Raw genomic sequence first — 27,642 nt, forward strand, 5'->3', positions numbered from 1 at the left:
AAATAGAAAATATTTGGGTGTATTAGGTTGTATTTCTTCACGTGACTTTTTCGGGGATTTTTAGTAGCCACTAAACCAGCATGGCTACTGTGTAGCAAAGAGAGTGTGAACTATTTGGATACGTAAGGGGCCTAGATCTTACCATTAAGAGCAGATACGAACAAAAAATCTAACTCTACAATATAATAAAATATATATTAATATAATGTATATGTATACTTTATCAAAAAAGGATTTGTTGAGTGATCTCAAGGATTATCCGTCGCGTTCCCAGACATGTCGAACTAACTGGTGCTCCAGATGTCATTCTACACAACAAAACAGATGAAAACTTGGAAAAGCATGGAGGTCTACAACTTATTTGTGCATGGCTGGGTCAAGGAAATTGCTATCAAAACTCTTTGAGAAAAGTTGTGGATCGTTTTTACTCGGGTATGGTTGCATTTCATTGTTTAACTTTGTGTCTTGTAAAGACGCGTCCTTGTACACAAAACTGCGAGTAGCACTTGATAGCCTTGATTCTCTGTTTTTCAGTTTGTCATTATGTCAACCATTTATAAAAATAATCATAGAGACCACTGAAGACCAGGCTGGTTGTAAAAGAAGATGGATAAATCATTACAGCTCACTGTAACTGCAAGTTTCGGCAATGCTCCCTTGTTGTTGTTGATGCATGCGTTGTTCCAAGTACGTGTGGTTTTCCCATTTTTTTTCTTTTTCAAAATATACCTAATATCTCAACAATATGTACAGTATGTGCTGTAAGCTTCATTTATGATTGCTGCCTTTGGTAAAACCTTAAATATTTTAGGTTTTGCTCATATTTGCTTTCTTATATTTAGACTAGCCGAGTTGGTGGTTTACAGAACATTCGTTGCAAAAATGCGTTTTTGGAACTCTGCAACAAGATAAAGCAGAAATAATATCAAGATAATACTTAAATGGGAAATGCTAAACGTTAACGGTATATCAAATAAACCTTTAACAAAGTGATCACTACAAATGTGTGTGTTTCTCGTCGTCCTATGCTCTTTTGCCCTTCTTGATTACGTCTTGAGGAACTCTGAAGAAACTTGTATCCTTTTCGCGATTTGAACGGTTCCAACAGCCTAAAACAATGCATGCATTGGGGATTTTTCTTCGAGAAAGGCCTCGAGCTTTCCGTGACAACAGACACTCACTTGACCACCACCTTGAGTCCCGCATATTTAATGAGCTAGACGTGTTGTCAGGTAAATACAACCTATTTCATGTTTAAAAGGCTCCAATAATGTTTATAAAAATGTATTTAGGAGCTCGTAAACAGATATTTTATGCTCTCACTAAAATATACGATTGATTGATAATAATTCTACTTTGTGGAAATGAGTTATTTGCGGTCATGTCCGGTGCCAATTAAAGCCCATAAATGAGGGACAACTATAATAAATAAATAAAAAAATACTTTAATGACTTTGTTGATTTATTTACACGGCATTGTATGTATACAGTACTGTTATTTCTTATTTATTATTATTTTTGCATAAAATCTTTTACCTTTGTTTTATTGTGAATATAATCTTGATCAACAAATTACGAATCGAAGTCATTCATATCAGTGTCTGTATCGGTAAAACAGGCCAAAAAAACCTAACTTACACACAACAATGGTATGGTTCTGGTCAAATGCAGAAACTTTGCAGCATGATTGTTAAGTTTAAATAAGCAATAATCACACATGCTTAATATTTCAAACAATTTTATTATTTTCTCCACAGTAACTTGAAAACAACCTCATAAACCAAAGCGTAAGAAAGAGCATGCTCGGGCATGCAATGATGTCACAACATGATGATGCCACTGGGTGCGAAGTATAAAACATACAATAGTAGAGAGTTTCTTTTCATATTATTCATAAATTCATTTAATCTCTGAGAGTTACAAGCGAGCGTTTATTTTATCACTGCTCTCCATGTCTCGCGTAGACTTGTGTTACTGAACAAAACAGACAAAAGAGAACAAACCGACACCAGATTGAGCGGAACAACCATGCGGACAAATCTCCTCTGGCCTATCTGGTAATGACGCGGTGGTAATTAACCCCACTCTCCCTTTTTGGACGACTTGGACAGAGAGTCAAAACAGTGCATGCCATTCCTTGTTGAGGAGGGAGTGTGTGAAGAGGAGTGGAGGTCTTAGCCTGCCAATTTTGGTAAATTTAGTGAATTAGTAACAAATACTCTGAATTCTCTCTGACTCACTCAAAAAAGTGTCAAACTGGAATAATAATAATGACACATACATGTATTATAGTATAATTAGTGGTCATATAACATAACAGTCTAGAGGCTATACAAAGTGACATTCTGAATTCCCCTCAGCATGTCAGCAGATACATGTGTCATATGTTGAGTCGCCATGCGAATGTGTGTCCATGTGCAAGGAGTGCTGACATAAAATTGTCTTTTGAATTCAGGAATTTCCTTGAGTATAAATCTTGAAACATGTTGACTTACAAAATGTTCATGAATCAAACAGGATGCTAGGTTTGCCAGATCCAAAAATGTGGTTGATGTAATGTTGGATGTCAAACAAGTGTTACAGATGCCGGCTATGTTAGCCGTGAGAACCGGGCTAGTCGGTGGGTCGTAAGTAGGGTTGTCAATCGTGCCTAGAAAAACGGAACTGTCACGTATTTAGAAAAAAATAGTACATGTAAAAGGGACACATTTTGTTGCATATTACCGTGAGAATCAAAAGGAGTCTAAAATATCAATGGAATTAATGAATGACAGGGCACTTAATACAGGCCCTGCGATGAGGTGGCGACTTGTCCAGGGTGTACCCCGCCTTCCGCCCGATTGTAGCTGAGATGGGCTCCAGCGCCCCCCGCGACCCCGAAGGGAATAAGCGGTAGAAATGGATGGATGGATGGATGAGGGCACTTAATATGAAATTTTGAGGAAAACGTATTCCCTGCTCTGTCGCCAATGAGAGAATAAAATGGAGTTGGACTTTGGCTTACGAGTGCCCCAGCTCACAAGGTTTTGCTATACAAGCTGTCTCTTGGCTAATTGTTATGCTTTAGGTTTTCGAGCAAAATTTTGGTTTGGAGCCTCCCCACTGCTAGTTGACGTAACGAATGTCACAGTGAACCCCGTAAAATCCTACCAAAATGTAATTGCTAATAGTTAGCAAGCATTGAAGGACCCTGCTGAGAAGAAAAAGCGGATGATATCCATTGAACAATCATGATTGAGGTGTGCCGTGTGAGTTTAGTCAGCTTGGCATAGCACTGAGTCTCTGCACCATACTGAAGCACAATGAGTCAATGACGCCAGCCAAGGGTGTTAAAGTAATGTCTAAACGGCGTATATTTATCCATAAAAATATGGAAAAGCTGATGACGATGGGTTTGAGCTTGCAGGTGATACCGTAGAGGTCCTCTCTCCAATGCTCCAATACTGCTGTAGAATGTTTTTTGTTTATTGTATTGTTTTTTATACAGTATTCGCTATCTAGAAGTTTGTTTTTCTTAATCAAATGTATGCTTCATGTTTGTGGGGTTCTAGTAGGGCCCAGAACAGAATTTCATTTAATTTCAATGATTAACATTGATTTGAAATTAGAGCATTTTGTGTTACAAACTCCATCACAGAACCAATTAAATCAGTAAGCCGAAGTACCACTGTAACAGAATTTGTTAACTTGTGTTCATCTCTGGCAGTTTACAGGACAAGCGTCTGCCTTCAGACGAAAAGAGCGCAAGTACAAATGTGTCAGCAAAAGTTTCGAGAATAAAAATTTATTTAATCATGCGATTGTCTCGCTGTGGCGACTTTAACAGGAAAACGCCAAAAGACAGCTCTTTGATTTACTCTATTAATGTTGTTATTTTGCACTGAAAAATTTAATGTGTTTCCCTTTGTATTCATATTACTCCAAACCAAAAGAACGGTTTGAAACATTTAAAAAAATGCAAAAATAAATCCCACTGGTAGGAGTGAAGACGATCTGGTTGGCTGGCGCTGCCAACAAGTTGTCCCTCGTTCATTTTTCAGGGAGTTAGCAACCCGAGTTGAACACGTGACATTTTCAGCCTATTGGCTCGCATGCTTGACTCTCAGACAGAGGTCGGCGTGTGGTCATAGGTTTGAGTCCTGGTCCGCGCAGGGTTACACAAGTACACAAAGTTATCACTCGGACTGGAATCCAAACGAATGCAGACAGAATGGTGATGTTAAAGGGATTGACAATGCATTTTATTTAATGCTCCACGCAGCCTCATGCAAAAGTTGCAAATAGGTTTGTATAAATAAAAAAACATAATGGCCGAGCCCTTTAAAGGAATCTACTCTTGGAGCATAGTTCTGGATGTATCGCATAGTGAGAACAGACAGCAGGAAACTGGTGAATGAGGTGAACAAGATATGAAATGGTGAAAAGACAAAAGGTTGGTTTGTATGTGCAATACAGGAAGGAGGCCGATTTTCGTGCTCTTGGTTAGAATGTTTTTCATGATAATTAGGAAGCATGAGTTTTGCATTTTTGACAAAAAAACTGGCCAAAACTGCCTGTGCCAGTCAATGTAACAGTATGCAATGGACACCCATGCACATTAGTCCAAACACGCCTCAGTAGTTTAAAGCCGTCACTTTCTGTGTTATTCAATCACCTTTTTCATGGTTGTAAGCAAAAAAAAAAAAAACGTGAAAGGAGCATCGGTCACGCAGAAACTCGATGAGCCTCTTCACTGCTGTAACCATCATTCAGGCTGTGGGCTCCAGTCGAAAAAAGCAGAACATCCATCTTGGTAAGTCAGAATATAATATACTGCAGTAATCAATAAGTCTTTGTTGATCATACCTGTATAAGCTTAAATAAAGAAATGAATGAAAAGAATTGCTACTCCAATATTGAGTAAGATGACCATAACCACCAGAATGGAGCTGGAGCCCTGAGAGAACAGGAAGAAGCAATTAGTCAATATTGCACACGTTCTACGAGGAATGCTTGCATAAAGTTCAGGATTAGGTGGTTGGAACCAAATAAGGGGATACTAAGGGTACCATTGTATATCTACCGTATTGATACTGGTCTAATGACGTCAATATTCGGCAGTTATTTTTTTATACTTTTCGTCACTAATATTTGTGTTCATATTGTTACATCATTAATATTGCAACACAGGGGATTCCACACATTCACAATTCTGCATTCAAAATGTTTTTCATTATCTCAGTTTTTCCCCCAAATAGACACTTTTTTCTACACAAAAAACATATCATCTAAGTTACTTGTGTTTTTTGGTATCGATGAGAGGTCTTGGAACGTAACCCCTATTAATGGCGGGGATGCGGCGTGGCTCAGATGGTGGAGCATCTGTCCAGAAACTGAAGGGTTCTTGGAATTAATCCAGCTTTCGCCATCCTAGTCACTGCTGTTGTGTCTTTGGGCAAAACACTTCACTCACCTTGCTCTTAGTGCCACTCACACTGGTGTATGAATGTGAATGAAGGTTTGGTAGTGGTCGGAGGGGCTGTAGATGTAGCTTACTATCATTATTATGTGATTGTCGTGAATGAATCATGGCATCTCAATTTTCACTGTAAAACATCTAGAAAAGCGCTATATAAATCTAATCATTTATCATTATTATCAACTGTACTGATATTTTTTGTTGTCGTTGACAAACTCAGAGAATACGTTTTTGAACAAAGAATGGCAATAGAAAGATTGATAAAAAGAATTTGAAAAAGAGAACAGTAGAGTAGATCCCACTATTTACAGGCAGGTACGTTCCAAACCTCTGGCGAGAAAACGAACGAGCAATTGACACGGCCATAAAAATTCCCTCCTAAACCTTCTGCTAACTTAACGTTAATGTTTCCCTCCTATTTCGGATCAACATTTAACATAGTAAATAGTGACATAAATGCTGAATCACCAAAATATTGCAGGAATGTTTTGTATACTAAAGGGCCTGATCTACTAAAAGTTTGCGTGTATTGAAATGCGTGCAAACTTAATAGTGAACGCAAAATGAATCTGCTAAATTTGTGCGCCAAGGATTACATATCTTAAATACGGAAAATATCTTACGCAATTTACTTAGCTTTTTTGACTTCATGTATATGCAGAAAATATGCTGATTATTAAAATGCCCACAATATAGGAAAAGGTGATGCAAATGTAATTATGTAGTGCCCAGAATGTGATTTATTTAAAACTGAAAGTGTGTGGCCTCGGCTGTCTATATTTAGCACGTTTGGAAGGTACATGCAAACTGCCACAAAATGGCTGAGGTTGTAGTGGCGCGAAGGATGTGTTCAGTGCAATGGCAGACAGTGTGGAGAGAAGCCACACATTTGGATTGTCATAAATAAAAATATCAGAAGAAACAGTATCGTCTATTAAGCAATGCCATTTTTGATCTAAAACGTTTTGCAACAATGCATTTTCTTGCGCCTGGCATCTCCCAAAAGGGCGGTCTGTACCACTTTTGCACTTGTACTCATTCGCGCATAGAGTCATAGTAGATCCCTTGCAACATGCCCACTAATAGTATGTCCAATGTTTTAGTTTGCACGTGCTATTTAGCACCTGTTATTTGAGATCGTAGATGATCTGGCCCTAAAAGTATTCAGGCAATATTTTTCTCAAGAATGGTGTTTTTTACACTGATAAATTTGTGTTAAGCGGATACTGTACAATATTTGGCTTCTTTATCTTCTAATTACATCTTTGCCAGGTAATAAATGTTCACATTAAAAAGTGTGGTTTGTTTTGCCTCCTGTGTGTATTATCCAATCTATCATCTGTATCCTTCTACTGTCGCATAAAGAGATTTAAAAGCAGACTTACTGAGTTTGATTTGAGGGTAAGAAGCTCTCCTTCCTGCTCCAGAACGATGGGCTGAGACTGAAGCGGCGGGGATAGCGTGAGGTCCCGATGCAGTGGCCATTCCTCAAGCTCCGCCCCCACACTCAGATTGTCCAGCATCTGGACGGAGTCCATAGATCCTTCTCTGACTGGTCTCAAACCGCGGGATCGCAGCCGGTTGTTTTTGGGCGCCGTTTTTTTCTGCGTATCTGGACACTGAAGCCTCAAATCAACGGCATATTCATTCATCCTCTCTTCATCTTGCTCTGCGAGGCGTGAGTGGGCGGGGCTCCACCTGAGGGTGCTTTCTGCAGTCCAACCCTCGTTGAGGTCATCTTGCCTTTGGTCAATTACAGCATGCTCACTCAGCTTGTGGTTGGAGGAATTGTGCTGCGTTAGATGGTTGGAGAAGGCATGCTCTCGGGGGTTGTAACTAGAGGCAACGTGGTCCTTGGGGTTGTGATTGGAAGATATGTAATCTTGGGAGTTGTGATTGTTGGAAGCATGCTCAGATGTCTTGTGATTGGACATGTTATGTTCCAAGGCCTTGTGATTGGACAAAATGTGCACCTGAGGCCTGTAGTTGGAAGAGACATGTTCACAAGCCTTATGGTTGGTAGAAGAATGATCCCATGTTTTGTGATTGGATGACGTGTACTCCCTTGACTTGTGATTGGAAGATGCATGTTTGGATGACTTTTGGTTGGACAAAGAGTGCTCCCACGCTCTGTGGGAGGAAGTGTGCTCCCGGACCTTGTGATTGGACATGGATTTCTCCCGTAGCTTGTGGTTGGACAAAGGAGCTGGATCGTGGCCATTCATATGTCCCTCCTGTTCTTCTAGTAGAGAGGGTGTGGTGGAGCGGCTGCTGCATCCTCGATCAGGGTACATGTCATCTGCCCAGTTGATGGCCTCGCCCTTCAATAGGTCCATCCCCCGCGTTTCAACAAGCACCTGGATTTCTGCTCCACCCTGATCATCCACAGCACTTTGTCTCATAAAGCAAGCATTTCTAGAACGATGGACATGCTTGGGTGGGCTGCGGGGTGGACATATAGAGACATTCAGCACGGGGCTAAGCTCGGGTGTTATTACAGGCGGCGTGGTGTCGGGAGTACACAGCTCCGGACTGTCTGTTCCTGTAGAGATGACCTCGTGGTCTTTGTCCTTGGCGTCTTGGTGCTGAGGCCTCTGACATTCGAGTCCTTGGAAAACAGTTGGACAATAATACCAATGAAGTGATCTGGCAAAATTCCACAGTGAGCTCATTACATTGCTAGTGTGTGTGTGTGTGTGTGTGTGTGTGTGTGTGTGCGTCTGTGTGCATGTGTGCGTCTGTGTGTGTGTGTGTGTGTGTGTGTGTGTGTGTGTGTGTGTGTGTGTGTGTGTGTGTGTGTGTGTGTGCGTCTGTGTGTGTGTGTGTGTGTGTGTGTGTGTGTGTGTGTGCGTCTGTGTGTGTGTGTGAATATGGGGTTGTGTTAATAGCTTGCTGTGTAACAGAAGACAAACAACAAAAAATACAATAAGTAAAGGCAGTCAGTTATGTTCAGTCTTCAAGAAGAGTGTGCATTACCGTGGATATAGTATGCAGTAGTTTGGAACATCTTTGGGTCACAGTAAGAGCTGTTTCTAAACTTAGTTTATATACTCTCCAAGTTTCAAGTGTTAAGTTTATATACACTCATCATAGGCATGGATTTTATATTCAATTAGTGCTTTAATTATTTATTTGGACCATTCTTTTTTTTTTTTTAGAGTGGATCTACAAGGTATTTATTTAATGATTTTTAAAACAAGAATTGGTTACACAAGCTCCACTACACTGTATACATATAGTCACCTAAATCTAGAGCTGAAAGTCTAAAATGTATTTTAATTTGACCAAACCAAACTCCATTTCCTTGTTTTTAGTGGTCATGATTGACCGGCTGATGGTTTCTCCTTGCGGGCATAACAAGTATTTGTTTTACACTATTCATTGGATAGACCAATCAATACTCACAACGATGGCAAAGTCCAAAACACTCATAAGTTAATAAAGTCTTTTGGAGCCATTTCCAAATCGCTTATTCCAACATTATCAGATCTTATAGAATAGTACGTAAGTTGGTTATTTGAATGTGTCATGACTCTGCCATGGTCTGGACGAAGATCCAAATTGTCACCCACAGATTAAACCAGATTAGTTAAAATATTCAAGAACAACACAGGAGCCATCAATGCCCAAGCCTGCCAAAAACTGTAAACTGTTAGAATGTCAGTGACACTGTCCACCGTGAAGGCAGTTTTACATCGCCATGGGCTGAAAGGGTTACAACCAAATAAGAAGCCCCTACTTTCCAAATCGACACCTTCAAGCTCAACTTAAATGTGTCAAATGTCTTCTTGATAAAGGTTGTTTTGGTCAGGCAAGACAAAGATTAAGCTATTTGGCTACAATGAGAAGAAGGATGTTTTGAGACATCAAGGTGAGGCTTTCAAACCTAAGGTTATGGTTATGGTTATGGAATTAGTTTGTTTCGAATATGCATACAGTTACCGTATGGTACATCACATAATTCCAGTTTTTTCATTATGTCCAAAGAGGAACAGAAAGAAGCACAGCTTATTTCATCCTACCCATTTCCATGAATAAATAAATGAATAGTCAATAATGTTCTCAAGAATAAATATTTGATTATGAGTTATGATTCAAGATGATTTAAGATTATCTCATTTTTCAATACGGTTCAAGATGTCAATCAGGATTTTTCTTCTTTGTACTTTGTAAACACTGAGTTTAAACAGTTTCTTAAACTTGATTATATCAGTACATATTTTGATGTATTTGCTTAATCCATTCCATAATTTAATTTCACATACTGATATGCTAAATGTTTTAAGTGTTGTATATGCATACAAATGTTTTAACTTATTTTTTCCCCTAAGGTTATATTTCTCCTCTTGTCTACAAGCATTGTTGTAAATACTTAGGTAGCAGGTCATAGTTTATTTTGTGCATAATTTTAGCTGTTTGAAAATGCACCAAATCATTGAATTTGAACATTTTTGTTTCAATAAATAAAGGGTTTGGATGTTCTCGTTAGCCAACATTATGTATTATTCTAACAGGCCTCTTTTGTTACAAGGTTAATGAATGAAGCGGAGATTTGTAGGTATTTCGCCATATTGCTACACAATAACTCAGATATGGTAACACTAACAAACGGTAGAGAATTTGGAGAAAACACCAAGTAGCATCAAGCTTTGAGGTTATTTTGCTGCCATTGATACTGGTGCACTGTGCAATGTGGATGGAATAATGAAATAGGAGGAAAAGCTCCAACTTCTTCAAATTGACCTTAGATCAACAACTAGATGGCCAGAGCATTCAATCCATCACGACTGGACTGTTTGGTTTGTCTTAGAAGATGTGTAGCCTCTCATCCTCTCATCAGTTCATGGTGACATATTTAGATTGAACTGATGAAGCCTACTTGGATGAGAGGCAAAAGTCTTCTAAGTCAAACCAAACAGTCCAGTTGCGATCGGCTGACTGCCCTGAGAAAACAATGACCTGGAATAATGAGAACATCCTTAGATACACTAAATGGCTAAGCCTCAGGAACGATTGAGAATACCCAAAACAGGACATTAATCCCCAAAACACATAAAAACTGTTTTAGGAATGGCTTAAGGTAGGTTCTTAAGGAAGGACCTTCTCAAAGACTGAGCTCAACCCTAAATAACATTATTGGACTATGCTAAAAGCCTTGCAAGAGACCATACCAATTTAAATGAAGTCTTCCGATTCTGCCAAGAAGAAAAGTCAAATATTCAGCCAGGATTCTTATCAAGCCTTTTTACCAAGATTGTTGTAGCCATCAAAAAGTTTCTGTTTGAGATGAAATTTCAGGAATTTTTAAACAAATGGACCCTCAATTTATAAACGATATTGGTTCTTGAACAGGGTTTGTAAATAGAAAAGTTTGTATATTGAAGCAATTTTCCCATTATAAACAATGTAAACATGAATAATGGGTTCCAGCCTCGACAATTAGAATTTCAGTAAAAGTTTGTACACTTTGAACACAAAATAAAATAAAATACAATACAGTACGTGATGGATTAAAGTGGTGATGGATTAACTTTCTATTAAAAAAAACAAAAACACACAAACACTCACAGTTTACAGCTCACTACGGGTTGTTCTCCCAGGATGCAGAATGGACTACTCCGGACAAGGCGTGCAGGTAAAAACATGATTTAATCACCCAAAACTCAAAGAGGTACAAACAAAAAAGGAACACAAAGCAAAGGCACAACACGCTGATCGCACTTGGAGCTAAAGCACAAAACTTAGCGCAAGAAACAAAGAAGCTAACACTAAGCATGGGCTTGAGACAAGTAATACTCAAAAAACTTTGGCATGAAACAAAACTTCCGTAGCAGGTTGCATGAAGCAAATAATGACGCTGGGCCGACTGACAGGCAAAGTCAGGCTTAAATAATGCCTCTGATTAGTGCTCGGGTAGCAGGTGAGTGGCCGAACACTAATCAGAGACAGGAGAACATAATTAGCGACAGGTGCGTGAGTCCAAGACGTGAAACAGGTGACACTAATGGTTGTCAATGTAACAAACAAGGAAGTGCAACCAGGAACTAAAAAGAGTCCAAAAAACAAACAGCACATGACCAAACAAAAACATGATCAACAGACATGACACTGTCAACAATGCTGTGGATACTTCCTGAATGTTTCACCACACATCCCTTGTCCATTGCTTTCTTTCGATTCATATTTAGCTAGCAAAACTAGAAACATTCTGTAAAAAGGCCAAACAACACTTAAAAAGCACACAAAGTAGCACTTAGCACAGTATCCACAGCGTTTTCGACACTATCTCTCCCCCCTTCCTTCTGTATAGAAAACTGCATAGCACTTTATATTGTGTTCAAAGAGTATATACTTTTATTAAAATAGGGACTTTTGTCAAGGCTGGAACCATCCGTCCATCCATTTTCTACCGCTTGTCCCTTTTATTTAAATTGTTTCTTATTGAGAAATGTATATCCGCAAACCCTGTTCAAGAACCAATTAGGTTCCTTAATCGAGGTTCCACTGTACAGTATATACATGAGGCTGTATTTATAACTTTAACCCAGTGTATATTAGAAAAAGTAAAATGTGTGCACCCAACTCTTGTTTATAAAACACACTTTGAACATCTATGTTATAGAATCATTCCACCCTGGAAAAAAGAACATTTCAAATTAATCATCCAAAATGAATATGGCATTCATACTCATAGTGAGTTAATGCAAACATCTGGCTAAAATTGGAAAATCTATTTATATTAAAGAAAGTAACACAATATAATAATACAAAATTCTCTACATTTCCCAATAAGTTTGATTGTTTCCAGGTTGTACTCCGCCCCTCGCCCTAAGTCAGTCACTCACCATTGCCATAGATGAAGAAGGAGGGTGAGAGCTCTTTGGCTACTATCCTGGCCAGTCGGCATTCTTCCACGGCCTTCTGTGCAACTCCCTCAGCCGCTTCCGCCTTTCCCCGAGCGTGGCTCATTCTGATCACAACAGTTAGGAACAAGAAAATGTAAAGGCATTCTGCACTCTCTTTGTATTATGTCGCTGACTGTCTTTTTTATATTTGTCTTTGGAAAGTAGACTGACAAGAATCATCTCAAAACCAACAAAGAACAATATAATAAATAAGAACAAATGGTGTTCAAAGAACTCAGGCTTATTAGTGATTCCCAAAGCCCCAAAAAAGTCTGCAGGCTTTAGAGCGTTTTCCTTTCAGGCTCAAGTACTCTGGAATGCCATTGGAGATGCTACCTCAGTAGAAGCATTTAAGTCACATCTTAAAGGCCTACTGAAACCCACTACTACCGACCACGCAGTCTGATAGTTTATATATCAATGATGAAATCTTAACATTATAACACATGCCAATACGGCCGGGTTAACTTATAAAGTGACATTTTAAATTTCCCGCTAAACTTCCGGTTCGAAACGCCTCTGAGGATGACGTATGCGCGTGACGTAGACCGGCGAACACGGGTATGCCTTCCACATTGAAGCCAATACGAAAAAGCTCTGTTTTCATTTCATAATTCCACAGTATTCTGGACATCTGTGTTCGTGAATCTGTTGCAATCATGTTCATTGCATTATGGAGAAGGAAGCTGAGCAAGCAAAGAAGAAAGTTGTCGGTGCGAAATGGACGTATTTTTCGAACGTAGTCAGCAACAACAGTACACAGCCGGCGCTTCTTTGTTTACATTCCCGAAAGATGCAGTCAAGATGGAAGAACTCGGATAACAGAGACTCTAACCAGGAGGACTTTTGACTTCGATACACAGACGCCTGTAGAGAACTGGGACAACACAGACTCTTACCAGGATTACTTTGATTTGGATGACAAAGACGCAGACGTGCTACTGTGAGTATGCAGCTTTGGCTTCTAAACATTTGATCGCTTGACCGTATGTGCGCAACTTTTTTTTGCGTATGTACGTAACTTGTTTTAAATATATAAGCTTTATGAACCTTGGGTTAGGTGAACGGTCTTTTGGGCTGAGTGATTGTGTGTGTTGATCAGGTGTTTGAATTGTATTGGCGTGTTCTATGGAGCTAGGAGCTAGCAGAGGAGCTAGGAGCTAGCGTAACAAACACGCAGGTGTTTTTATGCAGGATTAATTTGTGGCATATTAAATATAAGACTGGTTGTGTTGTGGCTAATAGAGTATATATATGTCTTGTGTTTATTTACTGTTGTAGTCATTCCCAGCTGAATATCAGGTACCGTGAGTATGCAGCCTTGGTGTTTGAATTGTATTGGCGTGTTCTATGGCGCTAGGAGCTAGCAGAGGAGCTAGGAGCTAGGAGCTAGCGTAACAAACACGCAGGTGTTTTTATGCAGGATTAATTTGTGGCATATTAAATATAAGCCTGGTTGTGTTGTGGATAATAGAGTATATATATGTCTTGTGTTTATTTACTGTTGTAGTCATTCCCAGCTGAATATCAGGTACCGTGAGTATGCAGCCTTGGCTGCTAAACATTTGATAGCTTGACCGTATGTGCGCGTCACGTACGTAACTTTTTAAAAATATATAAGCTTTATGAACCTTGGGTTAGGTGAACGGTCTTTTGGGCTGAGTGATTGTGTGTGTTGATCAGGTGTTTGAATTGTATTGGCGTGTTCTATGGAGCTAGGAGCTAGCAGAGGAGCTAGGAGCTAGCGTAACAAACACGCAGGTGTTTTTATGCAGGATTAATTTGTGGCATATTAAATATAAGCCTGGTTGTGTTGTGGCTAATAGAGTATATATATGTCTTGTGTTTATTTACTGTTGTAGTCATTCCCAGCTGAATATCAGGTCACCCCCGGCTCTCACAGCATCTTCCCTATCTGAATAGCTTCAACTCCCCACTAGTCCTTCACTTGCACTTTACTCATCCACAAATCTTTCATCCTCGCTCAAATTAATGGGGAAATTGTCGCTTTCTCGGTCCGAATCTCTCTCACTTCATGCGGCCATCATTGTAAACAATAGGGAACTTTGCGTATATGTTCAACTGACTACGTCACGCTACTTCCGGTAGGGGCAAGCCTTTTTTTTATCAGATACCAAAAGTTGCAATCTTTATCGTCGTTGTTCTATACTAAATCCTTTCAGCAAAAATATGGCAATATCGCGAAATGATCAAGTATGACACATAGAATAGATCTGCTATCCCCGTTTAAATAAAAAAAATTCATTTCAGTAGGCCTTTAAAACTCCTTTGTATACTCCTGCATTTAAATAGACCCCTTTTTGGACCAGTTGATCTGCCGCTTCTCTTCTTTTTCCTGCTCTGCCTCCCTCTCATGCGTGGAGAGGTTATCAGGTGACCACGGATCAGCCTCCATGGATGACACGCTAGCTGTTCAAAGTCAGGACCCAGGATGGACCACTCCTCTTTGCATCAGTTGGTGACGTCTCCGCGCCGTGACGTGTCTACATGCAAGACGATCCCCTGCTGGCCCCACTACGGACCGGACTCTCACATTTTTAACTGTATGCACTCGGCATCCATTACACCGGTCATCTGCGGTCCCTTTTAAGGTTTTTCGTTGTTCCCATTGGGTTGAGTTTTTTCTTGCCCTGATGTGAGATCCGAACAGAGGATGTCCTTGTGGCTTGTGCAGCCCTTTGAGACACTTGTGATTAAGGGCTACATAAATAAACTTTGATTGACGTTGATCGAATGACAAGCTGATGCAATGCTATCAAAAAGCATCAAAGCAGCTGTAGCTATCACCAAAAAAACCCTTGCAAAATCCTGGAGAGACTAAAAAACTATATTTACCGACTTATTATGTTGTATGAACGTCAAGGGTGCAACGGTATGAATAACAAATGGTATGAATAACAAATGGTACGTCGGTTTTTGGGCCATGGTTTTTGGTTCTGTATCGGTACGTTTTTTGGGTGTTAACTTTTTTTCTTCTCAAAGTTTTTTTTTTTTTTTGCTTGTCAGCAAAAACTGCATTCTGCAGTAAACAAAGTAACAATAGCTTAATGAATATTATAAAACTTTTTTAAACAACACTTTCAAATGTTTGCATCATTTTTTTAAACTCAAATATCTTATATTTATCTTATATTTAATATATATATATATATATATTTAATAGGGGTGTGGGAAAAAATCGATTTGAATTCGAATCGCGATTCTCACGTGCGATTCAGAATCGATTCTCATTTGTAAAATATCAATTTATTTTTTATTTTTTTTTGTTTATAAAATGTTTTTTTTTTTAAATTAATCAATCCAACAAAACAATACACAGCAATACCATAACAATGCAATCCAATTCCAAAACCAAACCCGACCCAGCAACACTCAGAACTGCAATAAACAGAGCAATTGAGAGGAGACACAAACACGACACAGAACAAACCAAAAGTAGTGAAACAAAAATGAATATTATCAACAACAGTATCAATATTAATTACAATTTCAACATAGCAGTGATTAAAAATCCCTCATTGACATTATCATTAGACATTTATAAAAATTTTTTTAAAAAGAACAATAGTGTCACAGTGGCTTACACTTGCATCGCATCTCATAAGCTTGACAACACACTGTGTCCAATATTTTCACAAAGATAAAATAAGTCATATTTTTGGTTCATTTAATAGTTAAAACTAATTTACATTATTGCAATCAGTTGATAAAACATTGTCCTTTACAATTATAAACACTTTTTACAAAAATCTACTACTCTGCTTGCATGTCAGCAGACTGGGGTCGATCCTGCTGAAATCTTATGTATTGAATGAATAGAGAATCCTTTTGAATCTTGGCAAAAATCTTAGCCACACGATTATCAAATGTAATAGGAAAATTAATTCATACTGACCAAACTGGCTTCATGGAAGGTCGACAATCTTCAGACAATACAAGGAAATTGTTTAATGTTATTTACTATGCTAGAAGTCTCCCTTATCCCACAGCAGTATGTACCGTTGATGCGGAGAAGGCATTCGACCGCATAAACTGCTCATTTATGTTTTGCACATTATGTAAATTTGGATTTGGAGATAATTTTATACAATGGATTAAGATGCTTTATACAAGGCCCATGGCATCAGTCAAAACCAATAATCATATTTCAGAACCTTTTTCGTTAAAAAGAGGAGTAAAACAGGGATGTCCTGCATCTGGATTATTATTTAATTTGGTTATTGAACCCTTAGCTGCAAAAATAAGAAGTGAAAATAATATTCATGTTATAAAAATTGGCTCTCAGTATAATAAGCTATCGATGTATTGTGACGACATAATTCTCTACCTGTCACATGTTAACTTCTCTCTACACTATATCAATAATGTCATCACTGAATATGGCTGTTTATCAGGGTATAAAGTCAATTGGGACAAATGTGAAATATTACCACTTAACACTGCAAGAAATCACAAGTTCAGAACTCCAAAATTGGGTTTGGTTTTGAAATTGTATTGCATTATTATGGTATTGTTGTGTATTGTTTTCATTAAAAAAAAAATTAAAAAAAATCGTTTTTGAATCGAGAATCGTGTTGAATTGAAAAAAAAATTGATTTTGAATCGAATCGTGACCCCAAGAATCGATTCTGAATAGAATCGTGGGACACCCAAAGATTCCCAGCCCTAATATTTAATGAAAATTACATTAAAGTGCAGTTTGAATTTGAGGTAGTGAAAAAAGTGTACCAACACACAAAAAAACAAGTTTAATAATAATAATAATAAACATTACAATAACAATAGGTTCCTTTGTACCTGTACAAAGGACTCCCTGTGGGAGTCCTTTATACAGGGTACATGCGAACCCTAATGATCATTTCAGGAGCAAACATCCACGAACCCTAAAATTATTTGAACACAAGGTGGCTGCAGTGTTTTTTAGTACATGTTATATATTAGCAGTTGAATCAGAGCAATAACAAACAAAAAGAGTAGTTCAAAAATATTTAGATATAAAAAAAATAAATAATTCTGTTTAACTGAAAAGTAAGTTTTTTCTTCTAGACTACGTTTTCAAAGTGGCCCAAATCGAATATTTTTAAAATCAGATTTTTTCCAGCTGACTGTTTACACTGCAAGTAAAATGTGATGTTTGTCACACTACAGTGTAAACGCACACAAGCCCCAATGTGGCCCCAATGTGGCCTCAACATCACTTGAATGCGCACTTCGATTAAGTGAAAACAAAGGAAGTTGCCCGGAAGGAAGTCGCTACCACTACAAAATAATATAAAAGTCGCAACACTTTTAAAAATGAGTGTTTTTTTTTTACGTGAAAGTAAATTAAAGTAATACACTGTATACATGGATGTAAATAGTGTAATATATTTGGGAGGTTTGTAACTTTTTTATGGCTGTTAAGTAGAGGAGACACGGACATCAGTGTGGATCTATTTGCTATCCTTGACCATGCATGTTGGACCGAACAATAGTAACAATAATGTCCTGCAGCACAGTGGTTAGGAATCACTCTTAATCCACAAAAATGCCTTAACTGGCTGCCATAAGGGCCTGTAAAGAATCTCTAATGATGATACTCAGAACTTGGTGATGTTGATGGCCTCCACACTTCAGCCTGTCATTGACAGCAATGTATTTTTCCATCCAGATTTTTAAAGCCTCTAAAAATGGAGGGACTGCAATGAATGACATTTTTGAAAAGCCTCTTTAATGAAAGTTTACACCTCCGATAGTGATTGATTTTATTTTAGTGTGGTGGTCTACAGTGTATCCGGAAAGTATTCACAGCGCTTCACTTTTTCCACATTTTGTTATGTCACGGCCTTATATCAAAATGGAATAAATACATTTTTGTCCTCAAAATTCTACAGATAATACTCCATAAGTACAATTTAAATACAGTTTTTTGTTTTGCAAATGTATTAAAAAATAAAAAAGATGTGTAAGTAATTCACAGCCTTTGTTAAAAACTTTTCTTGATGCACTTTTAGCAGCAATTACAGCCTTAAGTCGTTTTGAATACGATGCCACACATTTGGCACACCTAGCTTTGGAGTGGTTTGCCCATTCCTTTTTACCCATTCCTCTTTGCAGCACCTCATCAGCTCCATCAGGTTGGATGGGAAACATTGGTTTTCATCCAAAATGTCTCTGTACATTTCTGCATTCATCTTTCCCTCTATCCTGACTAGTCTCCCGGTTCCTGCCGCTGGAAAAACATCCCATCCCATCACCATGCCTCACTGGATGGTTTTGGCTTAATGATGAACGGTGCCTGGTTTCCTGAAAACATGACACCTGGCATTCACGCCAAAGAGTTCAATCTCTATCTCATCATTTTTAAAAAATAAATAAACCTCTTCACATTGGAATGACAGAGTATTGTCTGTAGAATTTTGAGGACACAAATGAATATATTCCATTTTGAAATAAGGCTGTAATAGGGTTGTACGGTATACCGGTATTAGTATAGTACCGCGATACTAATGAATTATATTCGGTACTATACCACCTCTAAAAAGTCCCGGTCCCCCACCTCCACGCCCCTCCGTCGTCGTCATGTCATGACATTGCTGAGTTTACGAGCAGAGGAGCATGTTCGCCAGCGCACAATCACTGAGTACTTACAGACAGACACAGTGTGTAGACAGAAAAGGGAGAACGGACGAATTTTGGCTTAAAAACTGACGATAAAGGTGAAGTTATAACACTGAAACGACATCAGGAAGAGGTGCTTTAAGACATGGCTAGCTAGCTAGCGGCTAAAGACCACCCGCAGTCAGCAGTGTTTTAGCTACTTCTAAATCACTAATCCTGGTCTCCATGGTTACAAATAAAGTACGTTTCTTACAAGTATCATCCCTGCAGGACGAGGAATAGCTAAACATGCTTCACTACACACCGTAGTTCACCGGCGTCAAAATGTAAACAAACGCCAAGGCCATGACATCCACTGTAATGATACCAAGTACAGGAGCGTATCTAGTCGATACTACTATGATTACATCGATATTTTTTAGCATCACAAAATCTTTTTTAGTTTAAAAAAAATTTCTATTATGTTTATAAACTCAGGAAATATGTCCCTGGACACATGAGGACTTTGAATATGACCAATGTACGATCCTGTAGCTACTTGGTATTGGATGGATGCCTAAATTTGTGGTATCATCCAAAACTAATGTAAAGTATCCAAACAACAGAAGAATGAGTGATTATTACATTTTAACAGAAGTGTAGATAAAACATATTAAAAGAGAAAATAACCAGATATTAATAGTAAATGAACAAGTAGATTAATAATTCATTTTCTACCACTTGTCCTTAATAATTTTGACAAAATTATAGAATGGAAAATGACACAATATGATACTGCATACGTCAGCAGCTAAATTAGGAGCCTTTGTTTGCTTACTTACTACTAAAAGACAAGTTGTCTTGTATGTTCACTCTTTTATTTAAGGACAAAATTGCAATAAGAAACATGTTTAATGTACCGTACAATTAGTTTTTGTTAAAATAAAGCCAATAATGCAATTTTTTGTGGTCCCCTTCATTTAGAAATGTATCGAAAAGTACCGAAAAGTATGGAAATACATTTTGGTACCGGTACCGGTACCAAAATGTTGGGGACAACACTAGGCTGTAACATAACAAAATGTGGAAGAAAACTTTCCGTTACTATCTGTTACTAAGTACACCTTGTACACTCCCTAACAGGACTCCATGCATGCCCAACCCTGCACCCATGGTTAAATATTGAAATTAATACCTTGACATGGCAATCTCAGCTTTCTGCTTGGCAATTTCTGCAGCCTTTTCAGCAGCCTCCACAGCTCTGTCTACCTTCTCCCGAATTTTACTGGCCCTCAGTGGGATCAGGTTCTTGCGCTTGCCGCTCACCAACATGTTCTGCTTGTACTTCCCCTCCTCCTTGGTGCCGTCTGGGAAGGTGGTGCATCCGTACCCGTGCCTTTTGTTCGCCGCCCATTCGCCTGTGTACTGAAGGCCATCCGAACGGCGACTCACCCCCCAGCCGGCCCTGTGGTCGCTACGCCACTCGCCTGCGTACATTTCTGTCACAGTTGCATCCACGGGGGCACTCTGTTCGTTCTCACTAGCATTGGAGTGGATATCGGAGGCGGCTGAGCTGACTGTACTCATGCCAGCCTCACTGCAGAAGGAACTTTGCTTGCTGAGCTGACTGGCCAGTGAGCTTTTGGATTCAGAGCGTCGCAGTTTCAGTCCACTTAGGATAGACTGCCGAAAGCGGCCTTTCCTCTTTCTCTGGCGTTCAGCTTCACTTGGGGCGGTCAGGGCAAAGCCACCTCGGCCCACCGGGCTGCCAGCCAACCCAGCCACCACTCCATCCGTGGGCGTGGAGGCAGTGCCATCCTCGAACACAGCAGGGGGGCCGTGGTTGTGCTCGGAACGGAGAGAGTTTATGGATGTTCGCAGAGGGAAGAGGATGACGGCTGCCATGCCGTATGGCACGCTCTGTCGCACACCGTACCCATGACGCATCCCACCCAGCCACTGGCCATGGTAGGTTCCTGACATACACAGAGACACAAAGAGATTCAGAAGGGAACAAGTATGACTTGTTTTCATTACACCATCATTTTCTATGTTTGCTGAGTGCAAAGCTGTGGAGTGTATACTGACAATTCATAGGCATAAAAAGTATAAATACAACATTCATTGCATTGTTTAAACATTTTTTCCACTGAGGGTCGCATACTGAAAAATGAAAGAATTAGGGGGGCCACTTTGGTATGTTTTGTACATAAAACATGCTTAAACCAATTCAGTGTATTTGAAAAACGTTGTTTGTTATACTGTAGGTCAGGGGTTCTTAACCTTTTTGACCTCGGCGCCCAACACTTCCACTACAGATGGGCCCAGGGCCCATTCAAATAATCATAAGGAATTAGTAATCTTACTCTTGACTTTAATGGTAATCAATAATTATATCTAACCTACTTAGAGTTTACAACCTTGTCAAATGACATGAAAGCATGTGTAAATCACAAATATTATTATTCATTTAACACACAAACTTTACGCTTAGGTCAGGCTGATTAGAAAAATAAATACTAATTAAATATTCTGCAAAAGAAGGAACTCATAAATACCTCAACAAAATGTATTTACAAATTAAATGCATTCTAAAAAAAAAAGTATATTAATAATATGTACGGTATGTTTCTTAAATAAACCTTCAATAAAATTCAAATGCAAATGAAAATACAGCTTCACACCTTTAGTCATAATTTTTGCACTTATGAAACTTCTAAGTAGCTCCAGACTTCTTCTGTTTGTTTGAAATTGTCTTACTGCCACAAGTGGTGGAAACGTGTAATACAACTGAATAACGCTGCAGCTGTCACGCCAAATTTCTTCCCCCTACAAAAACCTCCCCCCCCCCCCCATTTACTTCCAGGGCTGCGTCCAATAAAATCACAAAGTTGCCGGGGGTCCTTAACTGTTTTGCGCCTGTACAAAAAAAAAACAATAATCGATTTCTTCAGATTCCAGCAGCTGTCAAAGACGAAGTATCCTTCCAGTGACGGGCAGTCAAAGCCGAAGTGCTATCGATCGCTGTCAATGACGTAAGAGGAAACATGACCACGGAAGTAAATGGGGGGGTTTGTAGGGGGAAGGAATTTGGCGTGACACAGCCCACACAGACCACAGCTGAGAAATTAATATTTTTTGGCAGCCCTCAAGGTGGCGCTTGTGGCCCAACATATAGTTGAGAAACAAAGCAAATAATTGTTAGTTATATTTACTATACCTCATTAATAATGAATTGATTATTTTTTTAGAACATGTCGATGGCCAATAAAAAAGTAGCAACAGGCCAAAAATGATGATCATGCTAAAGGAAACAAACACAAGAAGCATGCATTCATTCATTCATTCATTTCAATCACAGAGCACATACAGACAAACAATTATTCATGCTCACAATCACTCCTAAGGACTATTTTGAGTCTTCAGTGATCCTAATGTGCATGTTTTGGGACTACATCTACCTGGAGAACATGCAAACATCACACAGATGCCAAATGATGTTCAAGGAGAGGTCTGCACAGAAAATAAATAAAATTGATGGTGATAATAGCCATAATCCACACAAAATGGCACCTAAAACCAAAATGACAACCTATCTGTCCATCCATCCATCCATCCATCTTCTTCCGCTTATCCGAGGTCGGGTCGCGGGGGAAGCAGCCTAAGCAGGGAAGCCCAGACTTCCCTCTCCCCAGCCACTTCGTCCAGCTCTTCCCAGGGGATCCCGAGGCGTTCCCAGGCCAGCCGGGAGACATAGTCTTCCCAACGTGTCCTGGGTCTTCCCTGTGGCGTCCTACCGGTCGGACGTGCCCTAAACACCTCCCTAGGGAGGCGTTCGGGTGGCATCCTGACCAGATGCCCGAACCACCTCATCTGGCTCCTCTCGATGTGGAGGAGCAGCGGCTTTACTTTGAGCTCCCCCCGGATGACAGAGCTTCTCACCCTATCTCTAAGGGAGAGCCCCGCCACCCGGCGGAGGAAACTAATTTCGGCCGCTTGTACCCGTGATCTTGTCCTTTCGGTCATGACCCAAAGCTCATGACCATAGGTGAGGATGGGAACGTAGATCGACCGGTAAATTGAGAGCTTTGCCTTACGGCTCAGCTCCTTCTTCACCACAACGGATCGATACAGCGTCCGTCTTACTGAAGACGCCGCACCGATCCGCCTGTCGATCTCACGATCCACTCTTCCCTCACTCGGAAAAGGGTGGAGTGCCATCTCCGGGTTGGGGAGGAGATCTTGCCCCAAGTGGAGGAGTTCAAGTACCTCGGAGTCTTGTTCACGAGTGAGGGAAGAGTGGAACCTATCTGTCTATCTTTGATTATTTCCATGCCTCCTGTCATGGATATACATCACAGCATTTGATCAGTTCTGAGAAGGTTAAAGAATATTAAAGTGACCCCTCACACCCTTCAATCGATTTATATCATGGGTCCTTGTCCAGGCCATGGACCCACAAACTGATAGAGCAATTATACATCTAGTAAAAAAAAGTTTTATATTAAACTGGTTATAAAGGTAGGCTACCTTGTTATTGTGCAATGCAAAAATATTTCAATAATAGCAGATATGCTAATCACTAACTGGCAACTGGCTCACTAATCGCTAGCTGAAAACTAGAATGCTAATCAATAGCTAGCAACTAGATTGCTAATCGCTAGCTAGCAACTAGTGCCCTAACCGCTAGCTGGCAAGTAGAGCGCTAATCGCCAGCTGGCAATTAGAACGCTAATTGGTAGCTGGAAACTAGTACGGCATCGCTAGCGGCAACTGGTCTTCAAATCACTAAGTGGCTACTGGCACGTTAATCACTAGCTGATAACTAGCACACTAATTGCTAGCTGGCAACTAGAACACCAACCGCTAGCTGGCAACTCCTCCGCAAATTGCATGCTGGCAACTAAGGTGTTAATGGCTAGCTGGCAACTCCTTCGCAAATTGCTAGCTGACAACTAGAGTACTAATCGCTAGCTGGCAACTTGTCCACAAATCGCTTAATGGCAAGTACAGCGCTAATTGCTTGATGGCAAGTACAACGATAATCGCTAGCTGGCAACTAGAGTTTTAATCACTAGCTGTAGCTGGCAACTCATCCGCAAATTGCTAGCTGGCAACTGGAGCGTAAATTGCGTGCTTGCAACTAGTCCGCAAATCATTAGCTGTCAAGTACAGAGCTAATTGCTAGCTGGCAAGTTCCGCGCTAATTGTTTGCAGTCAAGTACAGTGCTACAGTGCTAATCTCTAGCTATCTTAAATGCTAACATGAATACAATAATATATTTGTTTTATGTTTTTTATTTTAAAACTGCAAGGTATAGTGAGTCGGGTGTACGTGCCAAAATGGGCTCCGCATGCTTTGATTTTCAGTGTGCGGCCCTCAGTGGAAGAGTTTTGGACACCCCTGGTCTAAAGTGTGTCAGATGTGTGGGCCCTTTAAGGGCAAGCAAAGGGTAGCGTGAGCGAGGGAGTGTGAGCAGCTTGGGCATGTTGCAAGATGAAATAAACATTTCACCCAAAAACAACAACCCCCAGAATCTCTAAAAAAAAAAAAGAAGAAAGGGGATGAGCCCTGTACTCATGATGTTACAGACCTCAGGCAGCAGGGGCACTGTTAACAATTAGATCATTATAATACAATGCAGCCATTTTGCACTTATGCATCCAACCAATGTTCCCTCTAATTCTTCATGTGTGTGAGCAAACGCAAAAACTCCCTGAGCATTCAGTGGAGCCCATTTGAGCAACATCAGACGTGCACACTGTGGCTACACCAGCAGCACACCTGTCCCAAACCTGACTAAATAACAAGTTCAATCTCCATACATCCATCCATTTTCTACCGCTTGTCCCTTTCGGGGTCGCGGGGGGTGCTGGAGCCTATCTCTGCTGCATTCGGGCGGAAGGCGGGGTACACCCTGGACAAGTCCCCACCTCATCGCAGGGCCAACACAGATAGACTGACTACATTCTCTTATTATTATAATCAAATGACAGCAGTCATTTCCATGAGATGATTTTCTAATATAAGTGTTTAGGCCCACTTACAATGACAATAACAACAAATATTGTTTTTCATTAACTGTGTACTTGTATTGTTTGTCTGGGTGAAGGTCCTGCTTTGGAAATAATTTGTACCCCTTTCTGACATTGCATTTAGTTCCCATTAAAACATTCACATGTAGCACAATGAGATGTAAGCAGGGGATCATGTGTACATTCCTGCAACTTCCTGTTTGTAAAAAATATATTTTTATTAGTATTTATTTAATATACTAACAGCATTTCATGATTAATATTTATAAATGAAGATTCCTAATAAATGACACTAGAATAAGCACACATTTGATTGGTAAATCATAGTGTAACAACCTGGAATGACACTTTATGTGTGGTGTTGGAGTTGTCCGACTTTTTGTGTGGCTGTAAACGCATCACTGGCTAAGTGCCATATGTGCATGTGTTGGCGCAAGTGAGAAAGAGCGAGCGGCTGCTGTTGATATACAAACCCCGTTTCCATATGAGTTGGGAAATTGTGTTAGATGTAAATATAAACGGAATACAATGATTTGCAAATCCTTTTCAACCCATATGCAATTGAATTCACTACAAAGACAAGATATATATATATATATATATATATATATATATATATATATATATATATATATATATATATATATATATATATATATATATATATATATATATATATGTATATATATATATATATATATATATATATATATACATGTCCAGGGTGTACACCGCCTTCCGCCCAATTGTAGCTGAGATAGGCTCCAGCGCCCCCCGCGACCCCGAAGGGAATAAGCGGTAGAAAATGGATGGATATATATTTTAAATTTTTTTTTTTTTTTTTTCACATTTAACAGTCATACTTTGCTCATGCAAAGCCTTCATTCAGTCACATATCCACTCATACACACTCACATGCACACTTGAGGAGAGAGGTGCACTTAAACTTTAACAACTCAAGGTTTTCAGTATAAACATTATTAGAAAAAATACCCAGATATTGTATATATACAGTATATCCATCCATCCCGCTCTGGCTCAGGATCAGCAGGCTATCCAGACCATAGCAAGATGGATGAACATTCCTCGACATCAAGGATCCTCAGGAAGTGATACCACGATCACCTCCCGATGACCTCTCCACCGTTCACACTTAAAAAAGAAAAGGAAAGTCACAGAAATTGATCAGACGCAAACAATACAAAATAAAAAGTCACAAAAAAAAAAAAAAAAAATTAAGCAAGTAAACCGTGGCAAAACCATATGAGAAGTAACAAAAAAACAAAAAAAACAATAATAGTGTATGATCAATACAGAAAATAATAAAGATAATAAAAAAGGAATACAACTACAAAAAAAGATGCCAGTTTTGTTTTTTCTTGTTTTTTTCTTTTTTCCTTAAATGTCTAAGTTATGATTCAATATATGTCAGTAAAGGTTTCCAGGTTAGTTCCATTTATTCATACTTGCACAGTTTATAAATCTTATTTTTTCAAGAGTCATTACATCTCGTCTTTGAGAATGAGTCTTTTGGCCAAAACCGTCCCGAGCAGCAACACAGCTGTAATATATTTTGGAAGTTTTTGTGTTTCTGAAGATATGAGTTGGGAAATTGTGTTAGATGTAAATATAAACGGAATACAATGACTTGCAAATCCTTTTCAACCCATATTCAATTGAATGCACTACAAAGACAAGATATTAGATGTTCAAACTCATAAACTTTTTTTTTTTTTGCAAATAATAATTAACTTAGAATTTCATGGCTGCAACACATGCCAAAGTTGTTGGGAAAGGGCATGTTCACCACTGTGTTACATGGCCTTTCCTTTTAACAACACTCAGTAAACGTTTGGGAACTGAGGAGACACATTTTTGAAGCTTCTCAGGTGGAATTCTTTCCCATTCTTGCTTGATGTACAGCTTAAGTTGTTCAACAGTCCGGGGGTCTCCGTTGTGGTATTTTAGGCTTCATAATGCGCCACACATTTTCAATGGGAGACAGGTCTGGACTACAGGCAGGCCAGACTAGTACCCGCACTCTTTTACTATGAAGCCACGTTGATGTAACACGTGGCTTGGCATTGTCTTGCTGAAATAAGCAGGGGCGTCCATGGTAACGTTGCTTGGATGGCAACATATGTTGCTCCAAAACCTGTATGTACCTTTCAGCATTAATGGCGCCTTCAAAGATGTGTAAGTTACCCATGTCTTGGGCACTAATACACCCCCATACCATCACAGATGCTGGCTTTTCAACTTTGCGCCTATAACAATCCGGATGGTTCTTTTCCTATTTGGTCCGGAGGACACGACGTCCACAGTTTCCAAAAACAATTTGAAATGTGGACTCGTCAGACCACAGAACACTTTTCCACTTTGTATCAGTCCATCTTAGATGAGCTCAGGCCCAGCGAAGCCGACGGCGTTTCTGGGGGTTGTTGATAAACGGTTTTTGCCTTGCATAGGAGAGTTTTAACTTGCACTTACAGATGTAGCGACCAACTGTAGTTACTGACAGTGGGTTTCTGAAGTGTTCCTGAGCCCATGTGGTGATATCCTTTACACACTGATGTCGCTTGTTGATGCAGTACAGCCTGAGGGATCGAAGGTCACGGCTTAGCTGCTTACGTGCAGTGATTT

General features: G+C 39.5%; 1 protein-coding gene across 1 annotated transcript in view; it reads right to left on the reverse strand.

Annotated features, from left to right (window-relative positions):
- Positions 1-1,721: 1,721 nt before the first annotated feature.
- The window catches only part of jph3a (junctophilin 3a), a 42,538-nt gene continuing 16,617 nt past the window's right edge, over positions 1,722-27,642 (reverse strand). Inside the window, exons 2-5 of the mRNA XM_062030448.1 lie at positions 20,159-20,939; positions 12,304-12,428; positions 6,844-8,066; positions 1,722-4,936 (exon numbers count right to left, since the gene is read on the reverse strand). Coding sequence (XP_061886432.1) covers positions 4,856-4,936; positions 6,844-8,066; positions 12,304-12,428; positions 20,159-20,939 — 2,210 coding nt within the window. The 3' untranslated portion in view covers positions 1,722-4,855. The remainder of the gene's footprint in view (positions 4,937-6,843; positions 8,067-12,303; positions 12,429-20,158; positions 20,940-27,642) is intronic.

The sequence above is a fragment of the Entelurus aequoreus genome, linkage group LG02 (assembly GCF_033978785.1).
Source record: "Entelurus aequoreus isolate RoL-2023_Sb linkage group LG02, RoL_Eaeq_v1.1, whole genome shotgun sequence".
Classification (NCBI taxonomy): domain Eukaryota; kingdom Metazoa; phylum Chordata; class Actinopteri; order Syngnathiformes; family Syngnathidae; genus Entelurus; species Entelurus aequoreus.